Source organism: Polyodon spathula, chromosome 1 (genome assembly GCF_017654505.1).
Source record: "Polyodon spathula isolate WHYD16114869_AA chromosome 1, ASM1765450v1, whole genome shotgun sequence".
NCBI lineage: Eukaryota > Metazoa > Chordata > Actinopteri > Acipenseriformes > Polyodontidae > Polyodon > Polyodon spathula.
The window spans coordinates 75,206,442-75,224,615 of NC_054534.1; the positions used below are offsets into that span (position 1 = coordinate 75,206,442).

Below are 18,174 nucleotides of genomic sequence, written 5' to 3' on the forward strand. Positions count from 1 at the left end.
ACTACCCAGAACAATGCGCACAAAAATTCAGTGATTTTGCACTGCAGTGACCAATATGGATCCGTGACTTTTCACCTGATAGGAGTTTAAATTATTATTATTATTATTATTATTATTATTATTATTATTATTATTATTATTATTATTACCTACAAGAGACTGGAAAATTATAAATTATTTGCACCAAATATATTTTAAACATTTCATTAACCGTGCTCCCGTCATGCATGTGTCCGACGTTAGTACTTCCTGTTTCTGTGCGGCAGTGTTGTTTTGTTGCTGTGTCAGTTCTTTATTCGGCTTCACTTGCTGATACTTTAATAACATCGTTTTTTATCTGCTGTCGTGTTTATCAGCATGGCATCTTCTAACAATTACAGACTCAGCTGCTCCGTCCCAGGACACGAAATGGATGTTAGGGGACTGGCATCTACTTCATTTCCCGAAGGCGCCTTTGTTTCTGTATCTAGAGACAGAACTGGCAGGGTATGGGTACCCAACATCGGGTAAGTGAGCGACACAGTACCTGGTGGTCTATATAATATAATATATATCCTTATTGTATGTACATTGTGACTTAATTGATGATTTGTTCTAGGCTTTGTGAACGAGTTAAATTGTAAAACGGTCATAGTTGCGTACAGTTAAAATGAGGTACACTTTACTGTCATTGCTCGATGACTGCGCAAAATGTGCTGTTGTTTTTTAAGATTTTTGACAAAAAGACAATTGATACTGTGTATTTTGTTTTATTAACAGCAGGCATCAACTGTGTTAGGAAGGTGATGAGATGCAATAGTGTTGTTTAATATAATTACTGTAACAATTGCTTGATAATATTATCGAACTTCTGAGGCCCATTGATCTACCCGGAAATAGTTTGGGCCACAATTAACTGTCATTCAAACCAATTAAGCTTCAGAGTTTAACCTTGTATTTACTATGTTTACAAATTCCTGTGTGAGGAGAGGTGAGATTACATCTGGACGCGTTCAGTTATATAATGTTCAATGAACCAGAGTAGTTTTGAATTAACATATTGTACATACACACGATTAAAATGTAAATTACATGCACCTGAAGTTATTTTTTTAATTAACAAGACGAGGGTGTTTACACACACTTGTTTATACCACAAGAGTGGGTATAGCTAGCGTGAGATATTTTTATTTATTTATTTATTTATTTATTTATTTATTTATGCTATCTCACACTCGAGTGGGTTAACATGGTTACCGGGACTAGTTTTTAGTGTTTTTGTTTACATTCCAATCCAGTGCTTTCTTTGCTGCTGAAATTCAGAACGGAGTTGCGTGTTGGTAGTTCAAACAATACTGCCACCTATACGTGTTTTATAACAACTTTAAACTGTCTGAAATAACTTCAAATTTCTACTGTTGTTTTAATTTGGACTCCCGATTTGCTTGAGAACGATACTTTGCTTAAACGACTCTTTCTCAAATCAGTTTTTTTGTGGTCAATCATCCCAGTAGTTCGTCGGACATAGCCCTTTCGGTACAAGTAATGTCTCAATTGGTAGAACGTAAGATTGTACTCAATGAGTTCTAAATTTAAAGGCTGACTGACGCTGACTGAATATACTCGTCGGACAACGTGTGGACCTGCATTAAATTTTGCCTTTCCATACTTTTTTTCATTTCTCCTAAATTTAGTGAATTTGATAGAGCCTCGGTGAATTTTTAGAGACCTCGTTACACAGCGTCCCGACAGATACTCTGGGTACTAGTCAAAACGTTGTCTTTTACAACGAAATGATCAAAAAATAAATTTCGTCTAACGTATAGTTACATTGTCGTTCGAATTCACAAATTTTCTGTTTTCCACTAAATAGTTCATTGTTATTTTATATCCGCCTAACTTATTATACAACAGTAATGTTTGATTTAATGCTTTTATCATTTTTCTTTTTTTGTGTGTCCAGCCCGAACAGGAGTTTTACAGAAATGCACTGCATGCACGGTCACACCAATTTTGTGTCCTGTGTGTGCATCATTGCTCCCAACGAAACCTACCCTCGAGGACTAATCGCAACTGGGGGAAATGACAACAACATCTGTGTCTTTTCACTGGACAGACCTGACCCTCTATACATGCTTAAGGGTCACAAAAACACCGGTAGGTTGCTTACTAAATGATAAACAAACATGTCAAACAGAGAATCATCATTGTTATTGTTGTTGATGTTGTTATTATTAAATGTTGTGAAAAACAAGCAGCTACTTGAGTGAACATGCACTGCTTAGTACTGTGCAGGTGTACTTTGTGCAGGGGCTATAGCTGTTCCTTGTCCGGCTGTTGTCCCAACAATTCATTTTGTGCACTCTTTTTAACCATTGTAACATATCTGTTTAATGTCCCCTAGTTTGTACCCTCTCTGCTGGAAAATTCGGGACACTGTTAAGTGGTTCGTGGGATACTACAGCTAAAGTGTGGCTCAATGACAAATGCATGATGTCTCTGCAGGTACAGAACTGCATGCATTTTACACATGTTCAGTTTTCTCTCTTGTTTTCACATTAGTCATGTAAGGTTCCTTTTATAACAATAAAATAGCTATAAATAGTTGTTTCGCAGAGCACTCCCCTGATCCGACATCAGAGATGGTACGTCTGAGCTGGTGTCAATGTAGATGTTTAGTTTCTGAGCACAGAATCACAGCAACATATATATATATATATATATATATATATATATATATATATATATATATATATATATATATATATATATATATATATATATATAAAATATGTACTTTTTTTTCATTTATCTACACATCCTACCCCACAACTTCCAAGTGAAAAAAAAAATATTCTAGAAATTTGTAGAAAATTAATTAAAAATAAAAACTGAAATAGCTTGGTTGGATAAGTGTCCACCCCCCTTGTAATAGCAATCCTAAATTAGCTCAGGTGTAACCAATCACCTTCAAAATCACACACCAAGTTAAGTAGCCTCCACCTGTGTTAAATTGTAGTGATACATATGATTTCAGGCTAATTTCAGCAGTTCCTGTAGGTTCCCTCTGCTGGGTAGTGCATTTCAAAGCAAAGACTCAACCATGAGCACCAAGGTGCTTTCAGAGAACTCCGGGACAAAGTTGTTGAAAGGCACAGATCAGGGGATGGGTATAAAAAAATATCAAAGGCCTTGAATATCCCTTGGAGCACAGTCAAGATGATTATTAAGAAGTGAAAGGTGTATGGTCCACCAAGACCCTGCCTAGATCAGGCCGTTCCTCCAAATTTGATGACCGAGCAAGAAGGAAATTGATCAGAGAGGCTACCAAGAGGCCAATGGCAACTTTGCAAGAGCTACAGACTTTTATGGCAAAGACTGGTCAAAGTGTGCATGTCACAACATTATCCCAAGCACTCCACAAATCTGACCTGTATGGTATGGTGGCAAGAAGGAAGCCATTACACAAGAAATCCCACCTTGAATCCCGTTTTGAAGTATGCAAAAAAAACACTCAGGACATTCTGTAGCCATGTGGCAAAAAGTTTGTGGTCTGACGAAACTACAATGGAACTTTTTGGCCTAAATGCAAAGCGTTATGTTTGGCACAAACCCAACACAGCGCATCACCCAAAGAACACCATCCCTACTGTGAAGCATGGTGGTGGCACCTTTTAGCATGACAACGACCCAAAGCCAAAAGGTAAATGTCCTTGAGTGGCCCAGTCAGAGCCCTGCCCTAAATCCAGTGAAATGTGTGGCATGACTTGAAGATTGCTGTCCATCAATGCTCTGCAAGGAACTTGACAGAGCTTGAACGGTTTTTCAAAGAGGAATGGTCAAATATTGCCAAATCCAGGTGTGTAAAGTAATTGTTGTCAAAATTGACTGTAATTGCTGCCAAAGGTGCTTCCAAGTATTAACTCAGGGGGGTGGAGACTTATCCAATTATGCTCTTTCAGTTTTGTATTTTTAATATATAATTTTTTCTCAGTTAACAGTATGGAGTATGGTGTGTAGATAAGTGGGGAAAAAAAATCCTCATTTAAATGCATGAAACTCTGATGCACTGACTCAACAAAATGTGAAAAAAGTTCAAGGGGGTGTATATGTATGTGTAGAAAATCACATAAGTTACACCCAAAACCATAAAAAAAACCTTTTCTCATATCTCTGCCCTGAAAAAGAAACACATTTAAATTACTTTAACTCTGCCCCCCTCCTCCACTGTCTTATGTCTTTGTCCTCACTATGTTACAAGCAGAGTGTCACAATTCAACCCATGCATCCCCCCCTCCAGGAATGAAAACTAGCCATTTACTCCCAAGGCCAGATACGATAAGTTCAGCCACAGAATGTTTCAGAGGCCAGCAGCAATAAGGGTGTTACTAATATAGTATTTTGAAACCCCAAACATTAAGCACATGGTTTCAGTAATCTCTCTTGTTATTTAAAAGGGCATATGTACATATTTAGAATCTATATAAAACCTTAGTCCTGTTAATGTGATTTACAGACTTTTTGTTTTTCTAGGGTCACACAGCAGCTGTGTGGGCTGTAAAGATATTGCCTGAACAGGGATTAATGCTGACTGGATCAGCTGACAAAAGCATCAAACTGTGGAAAGCAGGCAGATGTGAGAAAACTTACACGGGTAAGCATTTGATTGTGTCACCACAAGGTGGCAGTACACTGTGTTAAGTGTAGAGTATGTATTGGACTGCAGAGTATTGAAACACTGTTGTTTTTTCCTTTGATAACCTCCCAAATCAGCATAAACACAACACCACGTAAGCTTGCAAGGGAAAGAACATCAGGCTGCACTATAGACTGTGTGCATAATATTTTGCATGTGAAATACAGGCTGTCCTGTAAGTCTGACATTATTGGCACAATTGTTTAACTTGATTGTCTTTCTATTCCTTTGTGAAAAGTCTTTAGACAAATAATTCAGATCATTTTGATTTATGTGGTGTAGATATTCAACAGGATGTAGTTGACCGATTTAACAGAGAGCATCCTAAACAACATCATTTAAGATATTGATGACGACGATGATGATGATGATGATGCCAGACTTATGGGACACCCTGTATATTAAATCAACTTTACCGATTGATTTTTCTTTTTTTTTTGCTACTTTAGGTCATGAAGATTGCGTAAGAGGGTTAGCTGTCGTGAACAACACTGAATTCTTCTCTTGCAGTAATGATGCCAGCATAAGAAGGTGGCACGTAGATGGAGAATGTCTGCAGGTTTATTATGGGCACACGAACTATATATACAGTATGTCAGTCTTCCCGAATGGTCAAGGTAAATGTAATATACTAGATTTGTAACTGGTACTATATATATAGGGTGCAGTGACTTTTTATTGTGCTGATTAACAACTGACATTACGAAGATGCTGCAAAATGATCTGTCGATCTTGGGCAGGTGTTTAGACTCTTTGTCTCCCATTTCGTGGCCTGTCATTGACAGAGTTTGGCTGGTTGTACCGTCTCTGTATAATTATTTTTATTTATTTTCTTGTAGGTGTATGCATATTAAAATAATTTAAATACTTTCCAGATTTAATAATGTTTTATTGTTGTCCTCCCCTAATTTGCCATTTTTAGGCATACTATTCAAGAAATGTATCAAGATTTTTTAAGAATGTGTTTGATTCCGTTTTAGACTTCATTAGCACAGGAGAAGATCGATCCGTACGAATCTGGAAAAATGGTGAATGTGCACAGACCATCAGGCTTCCTGCTCAGTCAGTGTGGTGCTGCTGTATTTTGGACAATGGGGACATAGTTGTTGGTGCAAGGTATTTTTGTTTTTTCTTCTGTGTAATTAGTGTTGTGTTGAACTGTGGAAGTTGTTTTTCCTGCATTCTTTTTTTCTACTATGTTCACACAGAGCTAACCACAAAAAATGGTGCAACATAATATTGTATGTCTACATATAGTTTTGAAACTCTGAGCAGTCACCAAGCCATCTGAACATTTGTGTCATCCAAATAAAGTTTGAACCCATAATTCATTTCCAGTAAATAATTAATTACTTTTTTAAATGTCATCGTCTGGTTCTTTAGGTTTGCTGGGCAGCTTTTCACGTAACATCTCTCATTTATTTTTTTAGTGACGGTATCATCAGAGTCTTTACAGAGTCTGATGAGCGGATAGCAAGTGCTGAAGATATTAAGGCTTTTGAAAATGAACTTTCTCAGTCTACAATTGATGCTAAAACAGGAGATTTAGGAGATATTAAAATGGAGGAACTTCCAGGGAGAGAACACCTAGATGAGCCTGGTAAGTTTTAACAGATGCAATATAACTGAGCTTGAATTTTTATCCAGCGCATTGTTTGACAGATCTATACTTGGTTACCAACCAGCTCATATGATTTCAACTAGCCACTTGTATTGTGGGTGGGGGAGTGAATTTGCTGTGATTTAATAGCAGTGGTTCAGTAACGTTTAATCACAATAATACGTGCAGGTTACTATATATAAATGGCCATTCAATATACCTATTACAAAAATGATATATTATGTAAGTCACACTAAACCCTTGACAGTTCTAGATTTCAGGCTGTAGTTCAGGTTTTAAACAAACTGGCTCATTTATGCTTGTAATGTATAGTTCTAATATGGTCCTGTGTACCTCCCTGTTCAACTATGTTAGATCCTGGATTGAGTTATAGCCTCACTCTTACTATTAAGGTACCCGGGATGGGCAGACACGGCTCATTAAAGATGGAGAGACAGTGCAGGCGTATCAGTGGAGTGTCTCTGACAGTCACTGGGTGAAGATTGGGGACGTCGTTGGCTCATCTGGGGCAACACAGGAGACATCTGGTAGAGTACTGTTTGAGGGAAAAGTAAGTTTGACTGTATCAATCCCATTTGGAACGGTGCACATATAGCACTTTGTCCTGCACTGCTATGTGATGGATAAGGAGAGGCAACGGATACATTATTTCAAAGTATTTTAAAGATGTAGCAATGTGTAGTCAGAAGACTAATCAGTATCTCCACCCTTTCTTTCTTTAGGAGTATGATTTTGTTTTTACCATCGATGTAAATGAAGGAGGTCCTTCAATGAAACTACCTTATAATGTTGCTGATGACCCTTGGTTAACAGCTCACAATTTTCTGGAAAAGAACGACTTGAACCCCATGTTTTTAGACCAGGTAGCCAACTTTATCATAGAGAACACTAAAGGAAATACTGTGGGACGCACAGAGACAGGACACTCAGATCCGTTTACAGGTAAGTGCATTCTTCAAAAAGCTGCTTTTGTTGCGATTCTGATCCTATTTGTATTGTAAGGTGGTTAATTCACATTATATAATAAGGTTAGGAAAAGTGTATTTTGAAGAACAAAATCCCAAATTGAGTTACCAGAAACACACAGCTTTTAATAAGGTTTACTTTGTTTTCCTATGTTTTTGTAAATCTTCAATTCTTCTACATCTACTACAATATATCATAAACTGTTTAAGATTACAGAAACTCTGTGGGCAAAATGTAACAGTACCCGTCATTGTGGCAGTGTGACCTTTTTTTTGTTTTCTTTTTGGTTTCCTTTTGATTTAAAGTTTTTTGGTATCCTACAAGAAAAATAACTTTTTGTGACGGTAGATTTACAAGGCTGTTGCACTCCCAAAACTGTATATGTCAAACACCATTTAAGATAGTAACTTCATATTTGTTGTATTAGATAAATGCATGCTTTCAGATAATGTCTTCAAGATTTAATATACGACTGCATTTTATGATTCTCTCACATAAATTCCATTAACCCTTTGCGGTCCTGTTTCGGACCAGGTCTGACATTACAATTTTCCCTTTCCGGTCTGATGTCAAACCCTGTCCAACATCATCAAAAAGACGTTAATCTCTAGTCATTTTTTTCTCCGAAAAAAGCAGAGAAAACCTTTCAGTGGCCAAGTGAGGCCAGCATAAGCAAAAAAGACAGCTGCTTTGGCATCCAGCTCTCAAAGGATGTCATATACATTTGCAGAGCTTTTTTGAGATGTTATAGTGATAAAATAATGACTTGGATCACATTATTGAGGAGTTTGGTGATAAAACGAGTGATCAGGAGACGATTTATCAGTATGCACAACTATGAAGAGGTATGTGGTAAATAGCGTGAACAAGGGGTGGGGCTTGGCAAGAGATGCAGTGCTGAGTGTCGTGATATGCAGGGCATTTTAAACACGTTTTACCATGAAACAGCGCGTGTAAAAAAAACAGTGCATGTGAAAATAAATTCGACCTAACCCGCCTGACAGGCGCTGAATAAATGGACTGCTAAGGGTTAAGGGATGTTGTCCAGTAAAAGATAACCCTTTTCCTGCCACATCTGACCATAGAAATGATGTAAACCATCCATGTACATTTTATTTCATGTTTACCAACCATTCCATCAGATATGTCATTCCCTGTACATGGGGATGCTTCATTTTTATGGCTAAACACTTCTGTGATATTGCATAGCAGTTTCACCCATTCCAGGTTTTATTATGTGCTTGATTTGCCCCAGTGTATAGGTAATACGCTCAGGTTGCCTTATTAAACTCCAAGAATGGATCAAATTGGTATGCAACAGGAGTCTTATTTCTATCGCTGGACTACTTCCTACTTTCTTCTGTGTCCTTCCTCTCTTCCTGTAGGTTCGGGCCGCTATGTTCCTGCTTCTGCTGGAGGCTCCAGTGCAAGTGGAGCAGATCCCTTTACAGGTATATAGTGTTGCTGTAAATAGTGTGTGTGTGGGAATTTAAGGTTGGCAGGGATGGGGTTAAATGTGTCCCTGTCAGCAATCACAGGTGTATCCATTCCCCAATTAGGTAATCTTATCTAATTGAGGAGTGGCCATGAGTGACTGGTTCCAGCTATTATATTTTATGTATTAATTTTCGTTACAAAATTGAAGTATTTCTTCTTTAATTATTGTTTTCTCATTTACATTTTTTGAACTTAAGAAAATTATATACGGAAATGCATTTACATATAAAAATAAATACTAAGGCTGAATCGCATAAGAATATTTTCACATTTTCTTAAACCAAATTCACATGTATCAAATTTTCCTAAAACGCCACCAAAACGAATGAAGCTGCATTAGAGTATAAACAGACTTTTTTTAGTCTCTTATTTAATTCGCACACAAAACAAATGCAGTCATTTATAGGACCAAAGGTGTATCGTAGACTATAAAAAGTGTAAATCAGAAATGCTAATTACATATTTCAGGTATAGCTTGTAAAAGCTTAATATCTCATTACATCCATACAAATGCAATCATTTTGTGTGCAAAATTACAGTGGAGCAAAAACTTTATTGAATAGTGTATAAAAGATTTTATTGAAACTGTGGATGGCTGGAAAGTCGTACTGGAATTTTTTATTATTATTTTGTGTTTTATAAAATAGACCTACGTTAAGTTGAATAAAGGTAAAACTGGTTTTGTTGCGAATGTTTTGACACATTTTATTAATATTTTTCAGATTTCAAATCATGTAATTTTTTTGTTTTGAATAGTTCAGTTTCATAAAAGTTATCAATACATTTTGGGATTTTCCATATTTAATTTAGTATGATACCACAAGCTTTTAGTCTACAGACTAATTTGTGTTTTAGTAAGTATTAATTTTAGTATCCTCTAAAGCAGTGGTTTTCAGCCCTGGTCCTCAGTGACCCCTGTGTCTTTTGGTTTTCATTCCAACTGAGCTCTCAATTAACTAAGCCCTTAACTGGAACTAATAATTGGCTTAAGTAAACCTTATTAATTGTTCTCAGCTCCTAAAAAAGTTAACATGTTGTAGTTAGTTTGAAATCTCCAACTGTTTAAGAGCTGAAACCAATTAAAAAGGCTAAATTAAGCTAATTATTAGTTCAATGAAGGGTTTAGTTAAGTATTTGAGAGCTCAGTTGGAATGAAAACCACAAAACACGGGTCCTGGAGAACCAGGATTGAAAACCACTGCTGTAGAGCAATGCTTCCCAAAGTGGGGGTCGGGGTAAGGTTTCTGATGGGTCACCGAACAATCTAAAAAAAAAAAATGACGTTCAGTGCACACTGTTAAGATTTAGTTTCATCGTGTTACTTCTTATGCATATAGTCAAAATAAATATAATTTGCATACAAATCGTTAGCAGTAATTATGTATCAATGTATTGCTTTGTCACCAGTCTTCTGCTTTAAACCAGACAAATAAAGTATAAGGTGACATTTTACACACGGTTACTTGGGACTGGAAAACAGTTTTTAAAATGGATGCAAAACGAAAAATGTCTAATCATACTTGCAGCTCAAAGAAACAAAACAAAACAAAAAAAGCCTTGCTATTACCATCTTATATTAACTTTTGTGAAGTACTGGCTCATGAAAGCCAAGGCGTCGGCATCCAGATTGCGTTGGGATACGACAAGTTTTTCCAGAAGAAAGCTGATCACTTAGCTAAACAACAAGACGTTCTTAAAAAAAATAAATAAATAAATAAATAAATCAGTCCCTGTCTCAAAGAAGGAGATGAATGTATCCTACCTGGTTACAGTGCATATTTGCAAAAAGCAAAAAACTGCACAACTGACTGTTGTCTGTATGTTTGCAATGCTTGATGTTAAATTGAAAATTAAAACTGGCATTCAGTATGTTGCAAAAAAATTTTTTATTGATATTGTAACATGGAGGTAAAGGAAGCAATCCAGACAAGTATTCTGGTCTCAAATGCACGGTTTATTTTACAATGAGCAGTTCAATAAAATAAATGCAACAGTGGCGGGTCATCAGCCAAGGCAAGTGGGGCATGACCTCACTAATATTCCCAAAGGTTGCATATTTGTATTATTTACTTGAGAAATATAACACAATTAAACACATTAAATATATTTAAGTCCACAGAAGCGCTGGTGACATTATTTAAAAGTCTCAGCTCGCTTTTACCAGTAGTGAAAGCGCAACGCCAGAAAGCTGGAACAATGTAATGCTGCCACACTGCCACGTGACACACAAACCTTGAGCCCCTCTCAAACCACAGCTTGATGAGGCACCTACTGGATTTAGAGTAGTGAGAATTTGTGCGATTTTGAATTTGTTCAATAATGGATTTAGTTGAATCTGATATTATATGTGACCTGAGGAAAATAAGTTTTATAGTAAGATCCAAAGAAGAGAGATGTTCGGTTGTTGGTGACGGAAGAATAACAGTAGCACTAGAGATTCTGAAGAAAGATGGTAAATTAACACGGCAAGGAGTTAATAAAATGGTAGGCAGCAGTGTGAACAAACTATTGCTGGCCATATTTCCTCCATTCCAATTAAATGAGACAAAATGTTACTTCTCTTTTTAATGGAGTAAAACTGTAAATTTATTGCCACAACATGACAAGCTGCCTTGTTTGTTTGAATTAATGATTTTGTGATATTGTATTTGTGCCTTTTTATAGCAAATGTTCCATTCTGGTGTCACATAATGACTTGTAGAACTAAATACTACGTAGTTTTAAGGATCTAATCTGATTTGTATCCGCAATTCTGTAAATTGCGTGTTGTTTACAGTGCTAATGTTTTTAAATGATGGGTACATTTTACATAGCGACTGCAGTCTATTACTTAAATCATTAAAATGCTATCAGCAGAAGTATATATGGAATAAGCTGAACAAAGTAAATTTACTTTTAGTGCGTTAGCCATTGAGTGGGAATGGTAATAACTATTTTGTGATTTGTTCCTCATCTGTCAAAAAAGTCATGAGCCGCCACTGAAATGCAATAAACAATAACAAACACAATAAAAGGTTTTAATCCATTATCTCAATGCACTCACATTGTTCATTAACCCCTTTGACGGCTGTCCTGCAAATTTTGTGATCGGCTGCAGTCCTGTTGTCTGTACGAAGGGGACCCTTCACTCAAAAATCTGGGCTGGCAGTCCTGTGAGAAGTATTAAAAAGTATTTGTTAAAATACCGAATAGTGAATAATTTTGGGTCGTGGATTCATTATTCTTGTGTTAATTTGGGTCGCCAATCAAAACGTTTTGGAAACACTGCTCTAGAGCAGGGTTCTCAACCCTGGTCCTCGGGCCCACTGTGTCTGCTGGTTTTCATTCCAACAAGTAAAAAGGTCTAATTAAGAAAATGATCCGTTCAATTAAGGATTTATTTAAGTAATTGAGAACTCAGTTGGAATGAAAACCACCAGATACAGTGTGTCCCCAGGACCAGGATTGGGAAACCTATCAATAAGTTAATATAATAGGCCTGTTTGTCTATTTGTTGGTGGTGTTTTTTTTTTTTTTTTTTTTTTACATTAATCTTTTCTTCTTGAAGGTTCTGGGCGCTATATTCCTGGATCTGGTCCAAGTACAGTTTCACCTGCTGGGGCAGTAGATCCTTTTACAGGTAGGTTGATCTGATATTTTCAATACAGAAATGTAACTTCTGTCCATGTTAGTAGTTACCAAACCAGGCAAATGTCCATATCTTTTCACATGATTGTCATGTTCTCTTTGTAGGGATGGGACGGTATAAAATTTGCACAGTATGATAACCGTTAAAAAAAAAAAAAAATTGCCATGGTAACCTTAATATCATGGTATACAGTACATCATGCAAGTTATCAAAGGCTCAAAATTAAAAAGACTAATGTAAATCACTTAAGTTACCGTAATTCACAAAAATAAAACCAACAAAACACACTTCCTTTCACGGGATGATTTAAACATTTGGTATTTAGTATTTTACTATGCCAGATAATTTGGTACGTTTCTTTTTTATAAAGATAATTAGAATAATTAAAAAAAAAATAATAAAGTTGTACACTCTCAATGTTATGCTACAACAGTATTAAGATCTATTATTTGCTCAAAATTATGTGGTGCTGTAGTTTGTTAAAACATTTTAACATAGAAAATTAAATAAATAAATAAATACTTTGTTTAGCTCTTAGCAAACAGAATTGGAAAATGGTTGATCTTTTGCTTAAAACACAAACATGTACCATAGGTTATTATTTAAGAGCAGAGATGAGTCGTTTATTTTTTCAACTGGATAAATAAAATACGTATAGCAAAAAAAAAGTATTTTAATACTAAAACGTGTTCTTGGATTTACATTTACGACATTGCACAAGTAAGCTTCCAATGATTATTACACATGTGGAGTTTGTAAAAAAAAAAAAAAAAAAAACTTGTTTAAACAAAACTACGTTGATAATAAGTAGGCTATCCTGCTGCAGTCGTGGGTCTGTGCTAGTTTTATTTGAGACATTGGTCGTGTTCTGATATCGCTGACTCCCGCAATTCTGCTCAGTGGTGCGCAACACCCACATAAATATGTGCAGATTCTGCATATCCCAGTGCAGCTTTGAAATGTTATTGCAGAAGGCTGGCTGTGGCTGTGAACCAAAGGGACAATGCAAAGATCATGAGTGACCTGCTAATCGTAATGCAAATAACCACTAAAACTACTGCTGCCACCTTTGTTAGCGGAGGTGAACAACATTTTCTCATTATACAATGAATGAAGCTGTGAACAGCCTTGTCAACGCTGTATTAAATAAATACATCATTTAAACAAACATAATGTACTAAATCTGTGATAAGTAATGTATAATTTTACAATAAATTTAATGTTAATCTATTACATTAAACTGACTGTTGATAATCCAGACAAATGTAAATATAGCACATTGAAAATGTGTGCTACCCTGCAAGGTTTGGAGAAGGCGTTTCTCTAAAAGGTACGTGTGACGTCAGAAAGAGAGCAGCCGGCACAGCAAGCTCTGGGTAACAGAGCACAGCAATTGAAACGTGTATTCTGTGTCATTGAGTTTCCTTCAAACCCATTATCAAAATACAGTATCAGTTCACAAAAAGGTCTTCCTCAGACACTTTGCTAAGGCTGCAAGTACCGTCGCTTGATTTTAGAAGAAGCATGTTTGCAGTTGAAAAATGCATTAACCGGTGTATAACCGAATTACAGTAATTGCGGTTTATAATAAAAACAACGGTATTAATACTGTAATGTACCTAAACCGCAGTAAACCCGAAAAACCGGTATAGCGACCCATCCCTAACCCTTTGCAGGTTGCCATGTTTTATTTCGGGGATATGGTATGCATGTGTAGTATTTGCACAGTAATGGGTTAAATTGAAACCTCTGAAATTCAAGCTAAGGAGAATGTTTGTATTGTTCTTTGCTATGCCTGTTACCAGGACATAGAACTTTTGTTTATTTCTCTTTTTTTTATTTATCTTAGGTGGAAGTGCTTACTCCTCTAATGCACTGCAATCAACATCTGCTCCAACAAATATTTATTTTCCGAAGACAGACCCTGTAAAATTTGAGCAGGCAAATGCAACACAGATTTTGGGTATCCTTGGTCTCGCTTATTTTTCTGAAATAAAAAAATATTCCACGTCAGGATTTATAGGTTATTAGCTAAATATTTATATGTTTAGGTTTATATATATATATATATATAATTATATATATATATATATATATATATATATATATATATAATTTGAAACAAATACTGGGAACTAGAGTGGCACTCTCTGTGCACCCGCACCCCTGGGTTATACATTTGGGCCAGGCAGTCTTGAGCAGCCAATGCATTATTTAGTCAGAATATAATGAAGATTTTGAATTGATTGTTGTTGGTTTGGGGTTTTTTTTTTTTTTTTTTTTTTTTTTTTAGTAATGTTAAAAGAAATTATTTTTCAAACCTCTCTTCCTTTCTGTAGCTAAGTTGAAGGAATTAAACAGAGGAGCACCAAATGAACAAAAGTTGTCTGATGATGGTATCCAGAAGCTTGAAAAGCTGCTCTCAGCTGTCTCCAGTCTCGATGCTGCAGAAAAACCTACAGCAGAGGAGATTGAGATACTGTGGAAAACTGCCCACTGGCCTGAAGGTACTTGCATCTTAGTATGATTCAGGGTTTTGCAAGTAGTAGGTGCTGCCCACAGTTGACATGACAACCCAGATAACGATTTTTTTTTTCATTTGTAATTTTTGCTTGATTTTTAGCTGATACCTATTTGATTCCTTAATGTAAGTAATTTGATCATTTTTAGACACTTACTTGTTATGAGCTGACTTTGCCTAAATCCATAACTAGAGAATTACGTGTTGTTGGCAGCCCAGAACACTTTGTGCATTTGAAAGGGTAGTGTTCTATGCAGCTGTATGAGTTCTAGGTGGTCAGTAGACAGAAGATAGTTTTTAGTGCTTTCTTGAGCACACTGGTTAATTTTGGTAATATAAATAAAAAGAATGTTTAACTTTTGCAGTTTTAACTTATCACCATTACCCATGCTTGTTTTAGATATTGTGTTTCCTGTCTTGGATATCCTTCGCCTAGCAGTGAGGCATCCTGTGGTGAATGAGCAGTTCTGCAATGAGAAAGATGGTGTTCAATTTTGCAATCACCTACTAAACCTGATGGGCCCCCAGGGCAAACCAGCTAATCAAATGCTGGTCCTTAGGACCCTGTGCAACAGCTTTGCAGGCCAATGGGGCCAGACTCTGCTGATGTCAATGAGGGAGATGGTGATGTCACGGGCAATGGAACTGAGAGCGGTCAGCAACAAAAACATTCATGTTGCATTGGCCACCCTGGTCCTTAATTATGCAGGGTGCCTGCATAAGGTAGCTGACCTTGAAGGGAAGGCGCAATGCCTTTCCATGGTCAGCACTATCCTTGAGGTGGTACAAGACAAGGAGGCAGTCTTCAGACTTCTGGTGGCACTGGGGACAACCATCGGCAATGACAGCACTGCAAGAGATCTGGCACATTCGCTGGGAGTTAAATCTCAAATCAATAAATATTCCACTGTAACTGACCCAGCTAAATTGGGGGAATGCTGTAAGCTGGTTCTGAATCAACTATAACACTATGTAACACAATTTTTGTTCCTGGGTAGTAAGTGTTATTTCCTAATTGCTTATGCCTCAAAAGTATACAATATGGCTATTATTCCCCACAAACTTTGCTTTTGTGACCAGGACAGTGATATTTCGAAATATCACTATTTCCAATGGGAAAATGGGCAAATGTGTGTCTTTTCGTTCACATAACGTAATTACAGTATAATTGTAAATCTCGAAAAACTACTCACTTCTAAATCTTTTGTAGTCATCTTTGTATTACTTTAGTATAAATACATGTTAATTTGGATTCATATGTTGTTTTTTTCTGACTTTATGTGACTGAAAAGACACACATTTGCCCATTTTCCCATTGGAAATAGTGATATTTTGAAATATCACTGTCCTGGTCACAAAAGCAAAGTTTGTGGGGAATAATAGCCATATTGTATACTTTTGAGGCATAAGCAATTAGGAAATAACACTTACTACCCAGGAACAAAAAAAAACATTTTTTTTTTGTTAGTGTAATCTTCAATTCTTGTTTTTTTTTTTTTGTTAAGTTTATACATTTAATATTTACAAAAGTTTTGCTGATTTAATTTCACATTCTGCTGCAATAAAGTGATGGTAAAGTACTATTGTAAAGCATGATTATTCCCAAACCTCCTTTCCTGAAAGGCCTGCCGTAACATTAAACATCCTGCACCCAATAACTCAATATAATTGTGACATTTTCTACTCCTGCAACTGCAAAAACAATTTATTGCATGTTAGTGTTAGCTGAAATCAAGGTAGTAAGTGCTAACACTGCTTTTTTTCAAGGTAGTAAAGGTTGGTTTATTCTTCCAACTGCAATCCAACTTTTGGTCTCAAGTCAGTGGTCTCCGATGGTCAGAATGACATCATCTACACTACCACGAGCAGCATCTTTTAAAAAAAAAAAGGTGCTCGTCCTTTTCTTCTGTGTCTGCGAGAGCAAAATGCACAGGATCGGATGACGTTAAAAAATCCAACATTTGTCGCAAGCTAGTGAAATGCGATAGAGCAGGTTTTTGAGGAACTCTTAATAGAAGTTGTTCATAAATTTGAACAACAGGAGTTTAAACGTGCCCCTAAACTGAATGAAATTAAAGCATAAATTAACCTTTGCTAAAATTAATATTGGTGCTTACATACCATGCGCAGCAAACACTTGTATAATAATAATTAATACAATGTTGTATTATTGTTATTATATATATATATATATACACACACACACTAATAAGTTAACATCGCTATTTATTTTCTGTTCATTATTATTAAACCGTCCATAACATGAAATTACTCCCAATCAAATCAGTAACGCTGCGCAGCTGTTCAGTACATCTGATCAATTTTACTTGTTTGCTGCTCATACTAATTCAGCAACAGCATTAATTTTAGTAAATATATAGGAGCCAATTTACACATTAACTTTATTCAGTTTAGGGGCAATTTTTAAAATCCCATTCTGTCTGCGTCCCAGGATCGTGGAGCCTGTAGGCAACTGTAGTCTCAAGTTGACACCGACAGTAAAGCAGACTGGCTGAAAGTATGACCAACAGCTACGATAACTTTGTTGCGTCCAAAAAGTCTGTGAACTCGGGGGTGCTTTAATCCTTCTGGTCACCCATAGACGTGTCTGCAGCAGACGAACGTTTTTGTCTGCGAGAGAAGTATAAACCAGCCGTAAGTGCTAACACTGCTTTTTTCATATGTCAACTTGATTTAATCTGTCACAACATTTAATGAAAATAAAAAAAATTAAATAACACGATGGGCCCTGTTCACAACTTGATGTATTGTTTTAAGCAATGTTTTGTTGGGAACATTTTTTCTATTTGTTCTAACATTTCTTTGAAAACTTTGTGAACAGTAGGATTCATTTAAATTGATCAAAACACACTTTAAAAGACATAAAATAGTGACATTCTGTGTGTTTGTGAGAGAGAGAGAAAAGAAAATAGGGCCCAAATAAAGCTTTGTGGAGAGTGTATCACAATCTGAAGTTACCCTGTCTGTATATTGTTACATGAGCATTTAGTCAATATAGGTTATATTTCATGTTACCAATCACTAATTTGGAATTTTCATATTTAGGTGGTGAATGTCACTGACATGCTTGTTTGTAATGCACATGTGCACATATAAATGAAAACAAAAGATGATTTATTGGGCCAAATGAACTAATGAAAACAAAACAAATCAATAGAGGTGTTTACATTGATGGGCTATAGCAAGAGCCTACAGATACCTGAAGAATTACCTCAGGTTTGCTACAACAAACACACCAAGAGCAA

The 18,174-nt window shown here is 36.2% G+C and overlaps 1 protein-coding gene across 1 annotated transcript; it reads left to right on the forward strand.

The window, feature by feature from the left end:
* Positions 1-250: 250 nt before the first annotated feature.
* On the forward strand, positions 251-15,938 carry LOC121322338 (phospholipase A-2-activating protein-like). Its single transcript, XM_041262176.1, has 14 exons — positions 251-506; positions 1,943-2,136; positions 2,384-2,484; positions 4,513-4,633; positions 5,125-5,292; positions 5,656-5,791; positions 6,106-6,275; positions 6,689-6,846; positions 7,019-7,238; positions 8,648-8,713; positions 12,307-12,378; positions 14,237-14,350; positions 14,727-14,894; positions 15,309-15,938. The coding sequence occupies exons 1-14, from the start codon at positions 358-360 to the stop codon at positions 15,872-15,874; spliced, it is 2,403 nt and encodes an 800-aa protein (XP_041118110.1). The 5' UTR covers positions 251-357; the 3' UTR covers positions 15,875-15,938.
* Positions 15,939-18,174: the final 2,236 nt, after the last annotated feature.